Genomic DNA, 20,163 nt, shown 5'->3' with positions numbered 1-20,163 from the left:
ATGTGGCACCATCATAGGACCTTTCCAACAAGTCAGTTCGTCAAATGTCTGCCCTGCTACAGCTGCCCCGGTTAACTGTAAGTGCTGTTTATTATGAAATGGAAACGTCTAGGAGCAAGTTAACAGAACGGGACCGCTGAAATGCGTAACACATAAAAATCATCTGTCCTCGGTTGCAACACTCATTACGAGTTCCAAACTGGAAGCAACGTCCGCACAAGAACTGTTTGTCGGGAGCTTCATGAAATTGGTTTGCATGGTTGAGCAGCCACGCACACGCCTAAGATCCTCATGCTCAATGCCAAGCGTCTGCTGGAGTGGTGTAAAGCTTGCTGCCATTGGACGCTGGAGCAGTGGAAACGCGTTCTCAGGAGTAATGAATCACACCGAATCTGGGTTTGACGGATGCTAGGACAACGCTATCTGCCCGAATGCATAGTGCCAACTGTAAAGTTTGGTGGAGGAATAATGGTCTGGGGCTGTTTTTTCATGGTTCGGGCTAGGTCTCTTAGTTCCAGGGAAGAGAGATCTTAACGCTACAGCATACAATGACATTCTAGACGATTCTGTGCTTCACACTTTGTGGCAACAGTTTGGGGAAACCCTTTTCCTGTTTCAGCATGACAATGCCTCCGTGCATAAAGCGAGGTCTATACAGGAAGGGTTTGTCGATCGGCCTGCAGAGCCCTGACCTCAACCCCATTGAACACCTTTGCAATGAATTGGAACGCGGACTGCGAGCCAGGTCTAATGTCTCTTGAATGCAAAAGAGATTGTTTTAGCTCAGAGACAAAGCGCTGGTATCTGCAAGCAGACCACTACCAACTTCTGATTTTGAAAATGTTGTTATTATTTATCGTATGTCTCCCTCTTTCTGTTTTGTCCTTTAGGGAGAATCGTTTCCTATGGCACCTGCAGCTCCTGTTCCCTCAGAGCAGCTCAGAGTTCACTGAGAGAAGGTGAGTGGTGTGTGTGTGTGTGTGTGCGCCTGCCTGCCTGCCTGCCTACTTGTCCGGTAGCATCTCTGCCAGAACAGTCTTTAGGAACCCTGTTAATACCAGTTGATGTCAGAGTCCAGGGGTTGGAACCTGCAATGGAGAACATCCAGATCCTTGGATAGTGACTTTAGTGTTGCCAGAGGATTGTCTCAGCACCCATGTCTTCTAATGGTGAGGATGATTGGTGATGTAGATCGTTAGCCCTCTGTATTAAAACCACACAAAGAACGTCATCGATCTTCACGGTTTGACTCATGGTTGGTTCCTTGGAACTTGATTGGTTGGTTGTTCACTCTCTTTTTGTCTGTCAATCCTTTCTTACCCTCTCCTCTCCATCTCTCCCCAGGGTGTCCGATGACCAAACACTTAAACAGATCCTCACCCCCTACATCCACCCGACAGAGTCTGAGCCAGTGAGACGACAAAAGTAAGAACACACCACTCTTGTATAATCTACTAATCGAATTAAACCAAAATGTCCAAAACAATCCTAACAAATGGTTGGCTACTGGTTGAGCTACTGTTGTTGGAGAGTATTTGAATAGCTAGTAGTATCCACGCCTTCCTGATCTGATTAGTTGTTTGGCTCTTTGGCTCTATCTTTCCTCCCTAACAGAGCCTGCCTAACGACCGCCTCACCTGTCCTCCAGGTTCAATAGTTGACTATGGCTGAAGATCCATCAAGTGGTCTTGCAAGCTAGAAACAGAGCAAACCAAGATGGACTGGTCCAGAGAGAGGAATGTCTCTGAGCTGTAGCCAGGGCCCAAATCTAGCTGGAATCTACATGCAAACAACATAATGGTCTAACGGTGTTTCATTAGATATTTTAAGATATATAAATTAAATTAGGTTGTGGTTTTTGGTCGGTCACTGTAGTCTACTCAATAGCAGGAATAGAAAGTTAACAATGTGTTAATGGAGTCTGAAATCAACACCAGTTAGATGGGCAGTTTGGATGACCTACTTTTTCCCTTGTCTTGCCTGCTGTTTTCTCCTGAAACGGCTAAACAAATGTCATTACAACACACACACACACACACACACACACACACACAACCTGACTGCTTGACGCCACATGCAGTGTGTTAAGTACACTGCATTCTGATGTTCCACAGTCAGCAGGAGTGGGGCACACACAGCTAATTAGATTTCAGTGAATTACAGTTAACTGCTGTTGAAATGCTGATCACTAACAGGGACTGAAAGTGAAACATCGCCAGTGTGACATACAAAAGCTGCAATTTCATTTACAGTATCTACATCTTGTCCTTGAAGACAAGAAGTCATCACATTTTCTTAAAGTTGTCTTCATTATCAATGGGGACAACCTTGCTCTCTGTATCACGGTAAATATTTATACAGTTGCTATAACATGCAAATGTTTTGGGATTGTCTCCTACTGCAGTCAGACCAGCTGTAAATCAAGTCTGTCTTCCATAAAGGAGCCCTGTACGACAAGGCTCATACTGTATTAACGGACAGATATAGAAATGATTAAACACCCATGGTGAATTCATTACGCCTCTGTTACTGTTCCCCAGTCCAATCCAAACTATCGTTTGACTATTTGTCTTGCAGGCTGCATAACTTTGAGCATGTATAATTGCATTTATGTTAGGGGGTTTTTCCCCGTGAGTAGTATGCTGAAGGAAATGTGTATTTTATTTCATGATGTTGCTGTACATTTCTTGTGGTTTTATGCCCTAAAACCCTATGAAATTGGATTTGGTAGATCAAACCCCAAGGACTTATTTTAGCTGTGAGTAGCTCAGTAGTACCTCACTACAGCGAGCGTGCAGTTTGAAGCATTTCCTCTTGTCTGCCAAATGAAATACACTACATGACCAAAAGTATGTGGACACCTGCTCGTCAAATTTCTCGTTCCAAAATCATGTGCATTATTATGGAGTTGGTTCCCCCTTTGCTGTTATAACAGCCTCCACTCTTCTGGGAAGGCTTTCCACTAGATGTTGGAACATTGGACTTGTTTCCATTCAGCTACAAGAGCATTAGTGAGGTCGGGCACTGATGTTGGGAGATTAGGCCTGGCTCACAGTCTGCGTTCCAATTCATCCCAAAGGTGTTCAATGGGGTTGAGGTCAGGGCTCTGCAGGCCAATCAAGTTCTTAGGCTTGTGTGCTGCTGTTTGACCATGGAAACCAATTTCATGAAGCTCCAGACTAACAGTTCTTGTGCTGACTTTGCTTCCGGTGGTAGTTTGCAACTCGGTGTTGAGTGTTGCAACCGAGCACAGATAATTTTTACACGCTGAACGCTTTAGCACTCGGTGGTACCGTTCTGTGAGCTTCTGTGGCCTACCACTTCGCGGCTGAGACGTTGTTGCTCTTAGACGTTTCCACTTCACAATAACAGCACTTACAGTTGACTGGGGCAGCTCTAGCAGGGCAGAAATTTGACAAACTGACTTGTTGGAAAGGTGGCATCCTATGACGGTGCCACGTTGAAAGTCACTGAGCACTTCAGTAAGGCCATTCTACTGCCAATGTTTGTCTATGGAGATTGCATGGCAGCGAGCTCGACTTTTTTATACACCTGTCAGCAACAAGTGTGGCTGAAATAGCCGAATCCGCTAATTTGAGGGGTGTCCACACACTTGTAATTATGGTGTATCTAGGTATATTCAATTAGAATGTGCAGGGGGAGAAAGCTAATGTTATTATGATGGAGAGTGAAATGGTAAATTATGCAATGAGCTATATGCCATTTAAAATGGAGTGAGACACTCACTGTGGACAATGACGTCCCTTTCCATACAATACTTGATCGCAAATCATCCTCACGTTGGTTGGAAACGACTACGAAGTCTGGCATCGCAAGCAATTCCTCCATGCCAATTATATGGCAACGCTCCTTGTGGTTAACTGGCATCATGCACATCGATTCCATAACTGTCTGGATTCTCTAGAAATGTTTTTGTTTGCTCAAAGAAGCAGAATGCCATCAATCTTGTCTGGTGGTTGGCTCGTTGTTAGTAAATAGAATACAGACCGTGTAGGCCACTACGTCACTGTTGACACCTCCCAGCTTTGTGTTGTCTTCCTTCCCTGGCCTGACTGGTACGATGGATGACACACTGCTTGGTCTAGGCTCACAGTGACTTTACAAGGAATGAAGTGAGAGCTTAAACACTTGTCCCCACAGTGGGAATGTTTTGCAAAAGGGACGACTGAACGACATAATAAACTAAACACAATGTTTCCTTTTTAATGTAATTTTAGATTACCGGCTTGCCAGAAAAAGGCAATCAAAAGAAAGTGACCTTTGCTTAGTCTGGCCTCATTGGTTCCCAGTGTAGACTGTGTATAGGAGGCTCAGGCATCATGTTAGTCACCTGTAGCTGAGAGAGTCCCAGTCTGTAGCTGAGAGAGTCCCAGTCTGTAGCTGAGAGAGTCCCAGTCTGTAGCTGAGAGAGTCCCAGTCTGTAGCTGAGAGAGTCCCAGTCTGTAGCTGAGAGAGTCCCAGTCTGTAGCTGAGAGAGTCCCAGTCTGTAGCTGAGAGAGTCCCAGTCTGTAGCTGAGAGAGTCCCAGTCTGTAGCTGAGAGAGTCCCAGTCTGTAGCTGAGAGAGTCCCAGTCTGTAGCTGAGAGAGTCCCAGTCTGTAGCTGAGAGAGTCCCAGTCTGTAGCTGAGAGAGTCCCAGTCTGTAGCTGAGAGAGTCCCAGTCTGTAGCTGAGAGAGTCCCAGTCTGTAGCTGAGAGAGTCCCAGTCTGTAGCTGAGAGAGTCCCAGTCTGTAGCTGCGAGAGTCCCAGTCTGTAGCTGCGAGAGTCCCAGTCTGTAGCTGCGAGAGTCCCAGTCTGTAGCTGCGAGAGTCCCAGTCTGTAGCTGCGAGAGTCCCAGTCTGTAGCTGCGAGAGTCCCAGTCTGTAGCTGCGAGAGTCCCAGTCTGTAGCTGCGAGAGTCCCAGTCTGTAGCTGCGAGAGTCCCAGTCTGTAGCTGCGAGAGTCCCAGTCTGTAGCTGCGAGAGTCCCAGTCTGTAGCTGCGAGAGGCCCAGTCTGTAGCTGCGAGAGGCCCAGACTGAGTGCGACAGAGGCAGCAGCTTGACTGGAGCGAGACGTCAGTACAACCTCAGTCATTGTAGTCTTTGTTTTGTGACCTCTCGTTGACCCCTCTTCAGAAAATAAGTGCAAATGTGTGCATGTCTAAACCCTATCCACAGCCCTGTATTACTGTATGTGTATCTATATAAAAGTTGATTTTGATATCTTCTCGAACCCTAACCCATTTTCATTTGTCTTTCAGATTGAAGATGTACGTCCATAGCCCATTTGATCACGTCAGGGTCTTCATGAAGGCTGAGGGCAGGAAGGCCAACTCTGTGAGGTACGAATGACTCTAATGCTAAGAGAATCTCCATTGAAAGTGTTTTTTTTTTGGGGTCCAGAATTGAGCTTAATATGGGTCTGGGAAACTGATGTTAAATGTGCACAAATTGGACCTCAGTTCTCCTATTAACAGCACTGTCCATTCCGTTTGATATTCATTAATTGTCTCATCAGATTGTTCCAGCAACCAAAGTTCTAATAAATTTCAACACAAACATTTGTAATCTCATCAAAAGTGTTGTCAGAATCCTGTCAGCACTCAGGCATTCTGTCCATGTGACCGTTCTGTTTCGCCGGCCTCGCCACTCTCGTGGCGGATTTATCCCGCATGTATGAAATTGACTTAATGGGTTTATGAACATGACATCACTCGCCTTGTAAATTCCTGCTGAGCTACGCAGTGCGAAAGCAGAGATTTTCATTTCCCCCGGCCTAATTCTTTGTGCTGTAATTCCAGTTGATTCCACATTTTGGGAATGCCGTTGATCATCTGGACACAGACATGCTTTGTGTGGGAAGGGGATGGTGCTGGTTTTGATAGCACCCATTTGCCTCGCCCAGTCCTTGGCTGTCACCCATTTCCACTTAGTCATAGAGAAAGTTGATCCTCTACACTCATAGCCTGCTTTGACCTCTGACCCCACAACTTCAGTCTACAAATCCACCAGCCCCCTTACTTACCCTTCTAATGTGGAGGTACTTGTTCTTTGCAAATAGCATCATGACAGTGAGTCTCCCCCGGCCCATATCACTCCTGAGATGGTCCTTCAGGTTACTTACCACAAGCGTCACTACGTTGATCTAAGCGTGTGCACATGGGTGGAGTGGGATTTTTTGGGGAGTAGCAGACACCTTTTGGTAACCTGATATCCTCGCCGGTCCCACTCCCATTCACAAGGGGGCGATGCCAACGTTATCTCTATTTTTGTATTTTCTGAAAGTGAGGAAAAGTCACCTTCCCTTGCTAGTAGCAGCCTGGCTAGTCGTCTTTAGCTTATGTTTTTTAACGAGGCTATCTAGTAGCCTTTTTAGCTTACCACATCTCCATGTGAAAAGAAAATCTGATCATAGGTGAAAAAATATTCCCTGGCAAATATTCTTATACCTGCTGGTGTAACCTAAAACATTTATCCCAGTTTGATATGCTGTTTGTGTATTCATTCTGATAGCAGCTAAAAAATAGAACATGTTTTGGTCATGGATAAAAAGCACATGGCTGGCTAGCTGGCTACGATAGCCTGGAATCACTAGTTATTACCGAATACCTTTTTGGGTGGATTCTTGTTGTTTTGGTGTACTGTTTGAACAGTCGCTGAGATTATATTTGGTTAACAATGCTTTGATGAATAGCCTATAGACCAGATCAAGGAACCAAACAACAGCACTGCCTCCATGGCTGCAGAAGGAATGATGCAGCGTGTCTCATTGTCAGGTAGTAATAAAGTATGTTGAATGCCAGAGCGTATTACAAGGATCCGCCCCTTTTGTAACGAAATTGACATTGCAGCACTCTTGAGTCTTGCGTCTGCCCAGAGCGTGTAGTAAGCTTTAGTTCTTAGTTAGTGATGGGTGTCCCAGGAGGCTCCTCTTTGTCAGTCATCTCGGACTCTTTTCTCTGTTCTTTTGGATACAAAGTAAGTCTCCAACACACTCCCTACCCTATACACAGACCAGGGGCATCAGATCCCCATCAGGTTATGTACGCGTAGTGAAAACGGCATGTTAAACCCTAGGATTTTCTACGAATTTTCACCCTTGAATTGTTTCCCTGGTGTGTGTGGATTCCTCCAGCCTTGAGGCCTTGTTGCCCACTAGTCCAGTCAGGACACACACTATTAACCGTGGGGCTGTGGGTTGTCCTGTAACCTCAATCCTTAAATATATGTGTGTACTAAATGGCATCCTTTTCCCTACATAGTGCACTGCTTTTGGCCAGAACCCTAATGGCCTTGGTTTAAAAGTAGTGCACCATTTAGCTAATAGGGTATCATTTGGGATGCAGCCAGGGTGTAGATGAGAGGGGGGAGGAACAGCTGGCTGGCAGCAGAAAAGGAAAAGCAGCGACCTGCCCCCTGCTATGACTAATGAAGATATCCATCAACACCACGTCCTCTCACCAACCTTACTGCTTGTTAACGACACATACACAGGAAGATGTAGGAGAGGGGTTGCAAACTTCAAATGTGTTCCTGTCAGCATTATGGTTGACATCAGCGACGCGCTGAGTATGTTAATGAGTTATGTTGCATTACCCTAGCAGCTAGCCCACCCCGCGACACAGCGCTAGCTAGTACAGTAGGGAGGAGAACAATACCAGAGGTGTGACTCTTACTTTCCCTATTAGCTCATCCTCCCCCACACACACACACTATTAATGGTCGTTGGTATAGGGCTCTATAATGGCCTACCATTACGTGCAGCATTTTACTTGACTTAGTGTTTATGATCAACATTATGGTGTTTTCGTAGGACAGACATGTTCTCCTGTGGCCAAGGTGGAATTGGCTCATAATATCAGCAAGGTACAGTTGCATAACAGGGCAGAGGCTAGAGCAGGGTATAATGGGGAGGGGCCCTGGGCTCCTGACAGGGGTCACATCCTATTGAAGGGCTCCCAAAAGGCGGTCAGTGCATCCCAAGCATGTCTGGGCCTCCCAGTGTATCTCTCCTATGCAACCCTGTGATTACATGTTATGATGTAATTCTGTTCGCTGGGACTGGATGCACAATATGGCTAGTTTTACCTATATTACACTTTAAATTGCTGTCGGATTCAGACCACCTAGAGGTGAAAGAAATGTACACCTGTTAGGTGAGGTGCTGGCTAGCGGAGTAGAACACCTGTTTAGGCGAGGTGCTGGCTAGCGGAGTAGAACACCTGTTTAGGGGAGGTGCTGGCTAGCGGAGTAGAACACCTGTTTAGGCGAGGTGCTGGCTAGCGGAGTAGAACACCTGTTTAGGAGAGGTGCTGGCTAGCGGAGTAGAACACCTGTTTAGGAGAGGTGCTGGCTAGCGGAGTAGAACACCTGTTTAGGTGAGGTGCTGGCTAGCGGAGTAGAACACCTGTTTAGGGGAGGTGCTGGCTAGCGGAGTAGAACACCTGTTTAGGGGAGGTGCTGGCTAGCGGAGTAGAACACCTGTTTAGGGGAGGTGCTGGCTAGCGGAGTAGAACACCTGTTTAGGAGAGGTGCTGGCTAGCGGAGTAGAACACCTGTTTAGGAGAGGTGCTGGCTAGCGGAGTAGAACACCTGTTTAGGCGAGGTGCTGGCTAGCGGAGTAGAACACCTGTTTAGGCGAGGTGCTGGCTAGCGGAGTAGAACACCTGTTTAGGGGAGGTGCTGGCAGGCGGAGTAGAACACCTGTTTAGGCGAGGCGCTGGCTAGCGGAGTAGAACACCTGTTTAGGGGAGGCGCTGGCTAGCGGAGTAGAACACCTGTTTAGGTGAGGTGCTGGTTAGCGGAGTAGAACACCTGTTTAGGTGAGGCGCTGGCTAGCGGAGTAGAACACCTGTTTAGGTGAGGTGCTGGTTAGCGGAGTAGAACACCTGTTTAGGGGAGGTGCTGGCTAGCGGAGTAGAACACCTGTTTAGGCGAGGCGCTGGCTAGCGGAGTAGAACACCTGTTTAGGGGAGGCGCTGGCTAGCGGAGTAGAACACCTGTTTAGGGGAGGTGCTGGCTAGCGGAGTAGAACACCTGTTTAGGGGAGGTGCTGGCTAGCGGAGTAGAACACCTGTTTAGGGGAGGTGCTGGCTAGCGGAGTAGAACACCTGTTTAGGGGAGGTTGCTGGCTAGCGGAGTAGAACACCTATTTAGGGGAGGCGCTGGTTAGCGGAGTAGAACACCTGTTTAGGGGAGGCGCTGGCTAGTGGAGTGGAACACTTAAAAAAATAAAGGAGAGCCGCACACTCTAGGAACTCGGATGCAAAAATATTTATGTCCAACGTTTCGACAGACTCATTTATATAGTGTCAAAAGACACACAGGTGTCTGTAATCATGGCCGGGTGTGGCCTGATATCATTGGTTAATTCTCATATATTAAAATAACATACAAAAAACATAAATGCGTACGATCATAGATACAATTTGGCTACATAAGCCTACAAACATTTACAATAGCATAATCACAATAACAAGAATGGCTTCAGATCAAAGTCTACGTTGAGACCGAAGGGAGCAATGGTCTTTAAAGACAAAAGGTTTTTGGATTAAAGCTGAAGGATGGGGCTGGAGAAATGTAAGCACTCTTCATATTTGGATCTATGCATGCAATGGTCGATAAGATCAACATGTACTGTAAATGTTGTAGAATGTACCTTTTTTAAGTTGGGGTTCATAGAGCACTGGCTACCTTTAGGTGGGCTGGGTTTGGTTTAGGTTTAAGCTGTTGGATTTGGACAGAACAGTACAGTCCATAGTTGGCCCCGGGTCATCTTGCTCCTGTGTTGAATTTCTTACAAAATGTCTGCCGGAATATCAAGTATGAATCAAATAAATGGCTGCTCCTGTACTTAATATAGCTGTGTAACCAATTCTCTTACTTGAAGAGAAGCAGCCCGAGCGTCAAGAGCCCTAACCCTGGCCTCCCGAGTGGCGCAGTGGTCTAAGACACTGCATAGCAGTGCTAGCTGTGCCACTGGAGATCCTGGTTCGAGTCCAGGCTCTGTCGCAGCCGGCCGCGACCGGAAGACCAATGGGGCGGTACACAATTGGCCCAGCGTCGTCCGGGTTAGGGAAGGGTTTGGCCGGCAGGGATGTCCTTTGTCCCATCGCTCACTAGCGATTCCTGTGGCAGTCCCGGCGCAGTGCACACTGACAGTCGCCAGGTGCACAGTGTTTCCTCCGACACATTGGTGTGGCTGGCTTCCGGGTTAAGTGGGCATTGTGTCAAGAAGCAGTGCGGTTGTGTTTCGGAGGACGTATGGCTCTCGACCTTTACTTCTCCTGAGTCCGTACGGGAGTTGTAGGGATGAGAAAAAGGGGGTAAAAAAAGCCCTACCCCTCTGGCTGGATATTTATTTAATACCTTTTTGAAATGTTGACTTTTATTTCTGATTCATTCCACTCGCTTGGATCCAGAGGATGTCCTTCCCTCAGTCAGCTTGCTGCAGAGTAGAGCAGAGACCCAATGAGCAGCTGGGCTGGCCAGCCTGACAAGGAGAAATGCTGCCTAGTTTAAAATATCAAACACACACTCTGCAGAAGACAGTGAGGGGGAAAGGGTAGTGGTGGTGGTTTATTGTCTGTTTTCTCCCCTGGAGATGGTCTGAGCCCCTTAAATCGCAGGCAGCTGTAACGTTCCTTTAGTTATCCCAACGACTACGCTCTCTCCTCACATATCTGTGGTATGATCTTCCAACCCTCTCCTTAAGGCGTCCGCATGCTTCCTAGCCGCAACAGTTCGTTAAGTATTCACACCCCTGACTTTATCCACATTTTGTTAGGTTACAGCCTTATTCTAAAATTGATTAAATAGTTTTTCCCCTCATCAATCTACACACAATACCCCATAATGACAAAGCAGAAACAGGTTTTTAGAAATGTTTGCAAATGTATGAAAAAATAACTAAAATATCACATTTACGTAAGTATTCAGACCCTTTACTCAGTACTTTGTTGAAGCACCTTTGGCAGCTATTACAGCCTTTGTGAAGCACCTTTGGCAGCGATTACAGTTTGATCGGGTTCAAGTCAGGGCTCTGGCCCGGCCACTCAAGGACATTCAGAGAAGCCACTGTGTGCTTAAAGTCATTGTCCTTTTGAAAGGTGAACCTTTGCCCCAGTTTGAGGTCCTGAGCGCTCTGGAGCCGGTTTTCATCAGATGATCTCTCTATACTTTGCTCCATTCATCTTTGCCTCGATCCTGACTAGTCTCCCAGTCCCTGCCACTGAAAAACACACCCACAGCATGATGCTGCCATCACCATGCTTCACCATAGGGATGGTGCCAGGTTTCATCCAGATGTGACCCTTGGCATTCTGGCCAGAGTTCAATCTTGGTTTCATCCTACCAGAGAATCTTGTTTCTCATGGTCTGAGAGTCTTTAGGTGCCTTTTGGCCAACTCCAAGCGGGCTGTCATGTTCCTTTTACTGAAGAGTGGCTTCCGTCTGGCCACTCTACCATAAAGGCCTGATTGGTGGAGTGCTGCTCAGATTGTTGCCCTTCTGAAAAGTTCTCCCATCTCCACAGAGGAATTCTAGAGCTCTGTCAGAGTGACCATCGGGTTTTTGGTCACCTCCCTGACCAAGACCCTTCTTCCACGATTGCTCAGTTTGGTTGGTCGGCCAGCTCTAGGAAGAGTCTTGGTGGTTCCAAACTTCTATTTAAGAATGATGGAGGCCACTGTGTTCTTGGGGACCTTCAATGCTGCAGACTTTTGGTACCCTTCCCCTGATCTGAGCCTTGACAAAATCCTGTCTCGGAGCTCTATGGACAATTCCTTCGACCTCATGGCTTGGTTTTTGCTCTGACATGCACTGTCAACTGTGGGACCTTGTATAGACAGGTCTTTGCTTTTCCAAGTCATGTCCAATCAATTGAATTTACCAAGGATGATCAATGGAAACAGAATGCACCTGAGCTCAATTTCGAGTCTCATAACAAAGGGTCTGAATAATTATGTAAATATTTTTTTTTTTAATTAGCAAAAAATTCTCAAGCTGTTTTCTCTTTGTCGTTACGGAGTATTGTGTGTAGATTGCTAAGGATTTTTTCATTTAATATGTTTTAGAATTACACTAACGTAGCGAAATGTGGAAAAAGTCAAGGGATCTGAATACCTTCCTGAAGGCACTGTATATTATGACGACATTTTGTGACGTCTTGGTGAGGGTTTTTTCAGCTGTTCGGTTACCTTTTTTCTTCTGAGGCAAGCAGAAGATCTGATCCGAAGTCTACTTCCCTTTGTCTGTGATTGGTCAACAATAGCGATTCTTCAATAGTCTTTCATTCAATGAGACAACTCACTTTCATGCAGTTTTTTTTAATTGAAGAATACATCAAACGTCTTAGCAAAAACCGTGTTTTTCAAGCAAAGGTATTTTTAGGGAGGTTAGCCGAGTTCGGATAGGCTCCAGCCGAACTAAAGAGTGCTGATGCCTTCCTAAAACCGTGTCTCTCTCCCTCAGCTCTCTTAAAGATCCCCTTCTGTTTCTCTTTGCTTAGCACATGCTTGTATTCAGTCTCTTGGTAGTGCTATGGCAAATGTTTTGTGTTGTTATTAATAGAGCTGGGTAATGATTATACGAATCTTAACTAAAGGACGTAACCACAGACGCAACCAGTCTGGTAAAGCAGCCAACTGCACATAGCTGTGGTTTGCTGCCTCCTCTCTTATAACCTGAACTGAAGCGCTCTGATTCTGTATCCTTATTCCTCTAGCTTACGTAAGGTGGCTGTGGTTTGGATCCCTTTGTGGTTTGGATCCTCTTAGCTTAGATAAGAGAACCTGTTGTGAATGTTAGAGCCTGACCGATATATCAGTTCACCGACATTATTGGCCGATTTATTTTACAGCTATATCGGTATCGTGAATGTCTACCTCCTTTCTCTGGTTTAAAGCCCCCACCCTCTAAATTACAACAAAGAAATTCCCTCTGAAGTAACTCCTGATCAAACAACTGGACTCACTCAGCTCAGGACTCATTCTATTTTGTATTTGCGCAGAAAGTTCTAGAATTTAACATCATTCAAGAAGATTCTGAGCACAGTTCATCTTCTCTCGGACAAAAGTCCCTTTGGCTAGTAACGCCCACTCGAGCGTCAGTTATTTGGCTGTGGTCCTGACCATATCGCACTTCTCTCATCCTTCCTGGCCAAATGCTGCAGCTACCTACTCATCCTTCAGTAATAATAGTTAGGTAGCTGTTGTTGGAAAATAATGGGAACCCCCTGGAACTTCTACAGAACCCAACAGTAAACTGTGAGTGTATTCTCGCTCTTCTGGTGGTGATGGCTCTTAGACACATGCATGTACATGCAGAACACACAACCGCCACATTTCCCAGAGGAAGTCTGTCTGGATTCTGAGGTTTATTTGCCTCTTACAAGAGATGTTTTGTAGATTTGCCAACTGACAGGAGTATGAGTTGCAGCTCCCTCCTCGTCTCTCGATCACTTTCCCTCCCTCCCTCCCTCCCTCCCTCCCTCCGAGTCTTTCTTCCTGATCCAGCCGCAGCAGGAAATGCCAACAGATGTTGTTGACTTGAGATCCTCTCCCACCTCAGAGATTTTAGTAGGCTTTCTTGGAACCAACCTGAGGCACCATAGTAAAAACCTGTAACTGCCATGTTGCATCCCAGCTCTTGGATTGGTTTGGCGTGTGGGGATGTGTGTGTGCAAAGCAAGCGTTACGTATGTTACCCTGTCTGTTTTGCTTGCAGGAGTATTGAAGGGATTTGGGAGATATATACAAAAGTATGTGGACACCCTTTCAAATTAGTGAGTTCGGCTTAAAAAAATATAATAATTGAGCACACAGCCATGAAATCTCCATAAACAAACTTTGGCAGTACAATGGCCTTACTGGAGACCTCAGTGACTTTCAACATGGCGCTGTCATAGGATGCCACCTTTCCAACAAGGCCGTAAGTCAAATTTCTGCTCTGCTAGAGCTGCCCAGGTCAACTGTAAGTGCTGTTATTGTTAAGTGGAGACATCTAGGAGCAACAACGGCTCAGCTGCGACGTGGTAGGCCACACAAGCTCATAGAATGGGACCGCTGAAGCGTGTAGCGTGTAAAAAGTTTGTCCTCGGTTGCCTCTGGAAGCAACGTCAGCACAAGAACTGTTTGACGGGAGCTTCATGAAATGAGTTTCCATGGCCAAGCGCTATGCCAAGCGTCGGCTGGAGTAGTGTAAAGCTCACCACCATTGGACCCTGGAGCAGTAGAACCGTGTTCTCAGGAATGATAAATCACGCTTCACCATCTGGCAGTCCGACGGACAAATCTGGCTTTAGCGGATGCCAGGAGAACGCTACCTGCCCCAATACTTAGTGCCAACTGTAAAGTTTGGTGGAGAAGCAATAATGGTCTGGGGCTGTTTTTCATGGTTCGGGCTAGGCCCCTTAGTTCCAGTGAAGGGAAATCTTAACGTTACAGCATACAAGGACATTCTAGATGATTCTGTGCTTCCAACTTTGTGGCAACAGTTTCAGCATGACAATGCTCAGTGCACAAATCGAAGTCCATATAGAAATGGTTTGTCGAGATCGTTGTGGAAGAACGTGACTGGCCTGCACAGAGCCCTGACCCAAACCCCATCTAACACCTTTGGGATGAATTGGAACGCGGACTGCAAACCAGGCCTAATTGCCCAACATCAGTGCCAACCTCACTAATGCCCTTGTGGCTGAATGGAAGCAAGTCCCCGCAGCAATGTTGCAACATCTAGTGGAAAGCCTTCCCAGAAGGGTGGGGGCTGTTATAGCAGAAAATAAATAACCTTTATTTAACTAGGCAAGTCAGTTAAGAACATTCTTATTTACAATGACGGCATACACTGGCCAAACCTGGACGATGCTGGGCCAATTGTGCGCCGCCCTATTGGACTCCCAATCACGGCCTGTTGTGATACAGCAAAGGGGGGACCAATTTCATATTAATACCCATGATTTTGGAATGAGAGTGTTCACATACTTTTGGTCATGTAGTGTATATTAGAGTTAAGCCTATATCATGTCTAGGTTATTGGTGATGACAGGGTAAGCTGGATGGGGTGAAATGGTTGAGCCTAGAGGCAAACCATGTCACTCCATAGGACTGCTAACCGTTTAGCATGATCTATTACCGTCAAATCAAATTTTATTGGTCACACACATTGTTAGCAGATGTTACTGTGAGTGTAGCGAAATGCTTGTGCTTCTAGTTCCGACAGTGCAGTAATATTTTACAAGTAATCTAACAATTCCCCAACAACCTAATACACACACACACACCTAAGGTAAAGGGATGGAATAGGAATATGTACATTTAAATATATGGATGAGCGATGACCGAGCGCCATAGGCAAGATGCAATAGATGGTGTAGAATACAGTATATACATATGAGATGAGTAATGCAAGATATGTTAACATTATTAAAGTGACTAGTGATCCATTTATTAAAGTTGCAAATGGTTTTGAGTCTGTATGTAGGCAGCAGCCTCTGTTAGTGATGGCTGTTTAACAGTCTGATGGCCTTGAGATAAAAGCTGTTTTTCAGTCTCTCAGTCCCAGCTTTGATGCACCTGTACTGACCTCACCTTCTGGATGGTAGCGGGGTGAACAGGCAGTGGCTCGGGTGGTTGTTGTCCTTGATTATGTTTTTGGCCTTCCTCTGACATCAGGTGCTGTTGGTATCATGGAGGGCAGGTAGTTTGCCCCCAGTGATGCGTTGTGCAGACCTCACCACCCTCTGGAGAGCCTTGCGGTTGAGGGCGGTGCAGCCCGACATGATGCTCTCAATTGTGCATCTGTAAAAGTTTGAGGGTTTTGGGTGCAAACCAAATTTCTTCAGCCTCCTGAGGTTGAAGAGGCGCTGTTGCGCCTTCATCACCACAATGTCTGTGTGGGTGGACCATTTCAGTTTGTCCGTGATGTGTACACCAAGGAACTTAACTTTCCATTGGAGTCCCGTCGATGTGGATTGGGGGCTGCTCCCTCTGCTGTTTCCTGAAGTCCACCATCATCTCCTTTGTTTTGTTGATGTTGAGTGAGAGGTTGTTTTCCTGGCACCACACTCCCAGCCCCTCACCTCCTCCCTGTAGGCTGTCTCGCCGTTGTTGGTAATCAAGCTCACTACTGTTGTCATCTGCAAACTTGATGATTGAGTTGGAGGTGTGCATGGCCACGCAGTCATGGGTGAACAGGGAGTACAGGAGGGGGCTGAGCACACACCCTTGTGTGGCCCCAGTGTTGAGGATCAGCGAAGTGGAGATTTTGTTTCTTACCTTCACCACCTGGGGGGCGTACCGTCAAATCCAGGACCCAATTGCACAGGGTGGGGTTGAGACCCAGGGCCTCAACCTTAATGATGACATTGGAGGGTACTAAGGTGTTGATTGCTAAGTTGTAGTCAATGAACAGCATTCTTACATAGGTATTCCTCTTGTCCAGATGGGATAGGGCAGTGTGATGGCGATTGCATCGTATGTGGACCTATTGGGCCGGTATGCAAATTGAAGTGGGTCTAGGGTGGCAGGTAAGGTGGTGATATGATCCTTGAGTAGTCCTCTCAAAGCACTTCATGATGACAGATATGAGTGCCACGGGGCAGTGGTCATTTAGTTCAGATATCTTTGCCTTTCTGTACCCAAGAACAATAATGGCCATCTTAAAGCATGTGGGGACAGCAGCCAGCTGGTCTGTGCAAGCTCTGATGATGTGGCTAGGGATGCCGTCTGGGCCGCCAGCCTTGCCAGGGTTAACACGTGAGTAAGACATTTAAATGTCGGCCATGGAGGAGAGGGGGGGGGCCCTCAGTCCTTGATATTAGGCCCCATCGGTGGCACTGTATTATCCTCAAAGCGAGCAAAGGTGTTTAGTTTGTCTGAAAGCAAGATGTCGGTGTCCGTGACGTGGCTAGTTTTCTTTTTGTAATCCGTAATTGCCTGTAGACCCTGCCACATACCTCTTGTGTCTGAGCCATTGAATTGTGACTCCACTTTGTCCCTATACCGACATTTCGCTTGTTTGATTTCCTTGCGGAGGGAATAACTACACTGTTTATATTCGGCCATGGTTAAATGCAGTGGTTCGTGCCTTCAGTTTGCAGATGGGGTAGGTTCTAGTTAGGGTAGGTTTTAATAGTCGTAGTGGGTGCAGCATCTCCAATGCACTTCCTTATAAACTCACTCACCGAGTCAGCGTATAAATTGATGTTATTTTCTAAGGCTGCCCAGAACACATCCCAGTCCGTGTGATCAAAACAGTCTTGAAGCGTGGAATCTGATTGGTCAAACCTCCGTTGGATAGTACTTTTCACAGGTACATCCTGTTTGGTTTCTGCCTATAGGACGGTAGGAGCAAAATGGAGTCGTGGTCAGATTTGCCGAAGGGAGGGTCTTGTATGCATCACAGAAGTTAGAGTAGCAGTCATCCAGTGTATTGCCCGCACGAGTGCTACAATCAATATGCTGATAGAATTTAGGTAGCCTTGTTCTCAGATTTGCTTTGTTAAAATCCCCAGTTACAATAAATGCCGCCTCATGATATATAGTTTCCAGTTTACATAGAGTCCAGTGAAGTTCCTTGAGTGCCGTCGTGGTATCGGCTTGAGGGATATACACGGCTGTGATAATAACCGACGAGAATTCTCTTGGGAGGTAATATTGTCGGCATTTGTAAGGAATTCTAGGTCAGGTGAACAGACTTGCGTTCCTGTATGTTACGATTACACCGTAAGTCGATAATCAGGAAGCATACACCCCTGCCCTTCCTCTTTCCAGAGAGATGTTTATTTCTGTTGGTGCGATGCATAAAGAATCCCGGTGGCTGTACCGACAACATATCCCGAGAGAGCCATGTTTCCGTGAAACAGCGAATGTTACAATCCCGGATGTCTCTCTGGAAGGCAACCCTTGCCCTTATTTCGTCTAACTTGTTATCTAGAGACTGGACATTGGCGAGTAATATCCTCAGAAGCAGTAGGTGGTGTGCACACAAGTCTGACCAGGAGGCCGCTCCGTCTACCTCCTCTGCGGCTAAGTTGTTTTGGGTTGGCCTCTGGAATCAGATCCAATGCTGGGTGGTGGCGCAAACAAGGATCCGCTTCGGGAAAGTCGTATTCCTAGTCGTAATGTTGGTAAGTTGACATCGCTCTGATATCCAATAGTTCTTCCCGGCTGTATGTAATGACGCTTAAGATTTTCTTGGCTCACAATGTAAGAAATAATATAGAAAAAAAACGAAATACTGCATAGTTTCCTAAGGACTAGAAGCGAGGCGACCATCTCTGTCGGTGCCATCTTGTTCATCTTGTCGGCACCATCTTCCCTAACACGACAGGTTTGCTCAGGCACTACTGATGTAATCGCAAAAAGAGTGAAACACGAGGAGCTTCAAGGGCAGCAGTACTTTTGGTGAGATGTATTTGAATCGGGTTAAGTCAGTAGTTTCCATTCTCCATCAGGAGGGATGGGAGTCAGCACTGTGGAGTTTTACTGTGCCAAACCATGACTTCCATCTCCATCAATCCTCCTCCTCGAAAGATAGACCAAGCCTCAGCAATGAAGTCATAGAAGGATTCTACAGCTAGAGCAGATGGGTTTTTTATTTTATTTTGGCTAACCCTAGTCCTTTTCCTAACCTTAACCTAATTATCCTAACCTGGTATGAAAAGTCAATTTTGACATGCGCTGTGTCAAAACCTGTGTGGAGAGAGAATGTCAACAATGAGCAGCGGCCATTTTTTTGTTCACCTGGAAGGGCCTGCTGGCTGCTATAGCTTCTGGTGGTTGCAATGTAGTAACATGTTTTGTTTTTTTGTTTAGGTATCAAGAGCTGGACGTGGCAAAGACCCTGAAGGAAAACTTGAAGTTCAAACTTGTGATTGAGTACCCAATGCTACACATTGTTCTCAAGGACCACTGCCACGACTACCCACTGAAAGGACCAGGTAATAACAAGCACACCAACCACGCCCAGAGTAAGCTGCAAGTAGGCAATCCATCATCCCTTCTAGAAAGTTTTAATGTAACATTTCGCTAAGAACAACCTCACCAAGGCTGGTGTTAGTGAGAGAGCAGAACTCTGACATGATGAATTGGTCTATCCTTACATTAACATGACATCTCCAGTTAGTTTCATTAGTCAGCAGTTTGTTTGATTTAGTCCAAATATATTTTGTATGTCAGCAATCAAGTGTTCAAGATGTGTAACTTTCAAAATACACAAATACAGCCGGTATGATGCATTCAATAATGGGTTAATGAAACAAATACCAAAAGATAGCTTTCCTTTAATGTCCCGCAGTCTCCTAGTGACTCCCTTCATTATGACAACATGCTGCCCCAGAAGAAATGTCACACTAACACCTGTCAGGAAGTGGCTCAAATATGATTCACGTAGGAACTGTTAATATTATGGATGGGGGTTAGGGTTAAGTCAGTAAGGGAGAATGGCCAGAACGTTGGTCGTCCTACTTAATCTCATAATCAAGACAAGTCTTACAGGAGGCTACGTCATACACAGATGCCAAGTTGAGGTAGTACATGCCTGGAGATGCCAATGTCAGGGACAGCAACAAAAACAAACAGTAGGTAGGCCTAATCAAATCACCACACTTGGCCTCGGTAAACCTATCAGACTCTTATCAGGGACCCAGAACAGATGGAGCCTTGAGGTCATTTTAGCTCGAGTGTGTTGCTAAGCTGTTACACTGTAACACTAATACTTGTTCTGCTACTGAGAGAGTCTCCACAACATTGAGAGAAAAGCCTGTAGGAAGTGATGAAGGGTAATCGGACCCTGTGGTATGCTGTCTGTTTCCGATAAGGCGTTGTTGCCAAGCTGTTACTCTGTAGTGTCAACTATAGTAACATTACTACTGAGTCACCACAACAGAGAGAGGCCTGCATGAGGTGATAACACATCGGACCCTGTGGCAGAACAGCTGTGTATTTACAGAGAAGATCTGTTTATGGTCCTAACTGGCTCTGGCAGCTTGTTCTGTGGCAAGGATGGGCAACTAGCAGCCCCCCTTTTGAAGGCCCTCGGGTAAATCCCCCTCCCCCAACAGTTTTTTTTATCAGTGACTGATAATCACTCAATTAGCCCATGTCGGCTAACATTTTTTAGATTGGTAAGTTAGTCTATCGGCCAGCTATCTACATTTTGTAGTAA

At 46.1% G+C, this 20,163-nt stretch overlaps 1 protein-coding gene across 2 annotated transcripts in view; it reads left to right on the top strand.

The window, feature by feature from the left end:
• znhit6 (zinc finger HIT-type containing 6) overlaps positions 1-20,163 on the top strand; it is a 41,573-nt gene that overhangs the window by 18,152 nt on the left and 3,258 nt on the right. For both annotated transcript variants that reach the window (XM_029707927.1, XM_029707928.1), the window contains 4 exons: positions 891-959; positions 1,345-1,425; positions 5,259-5,339; positions 18,813-18,937. In XM_029707927.1, coding sequence (XP_029563787.1) covers positions 891-959; positions 1,345-1,425; positions 5,259-5,339; positions 18,813-18,937 — 356 coding nt within the window. The remainder of the gene's footprint in view (positions 1-890; positions 960-1,344; positions 1,426-5,258; positions 5,340-18,812; positions 18,938-20,163) is intronic.

Source organism: Salmo trutta, chromosome 22 (genome assembly GCF_901001165.1).
Source record: "Salmo trutta chromosome 22, fSalTru1.1, whole genome shotgun sequence".
In the NCBI taxonomy this organism is placed as follows: domain Eukaryota; kingdom Metazoa; phylum Chordata; class Actinopteri; order Salmoniformes; family Salmonidae; genus Salmo; species Salmo trutta.
This window is presented reverse-complemented; position numbering and strand designations above follow the sequence as displayed.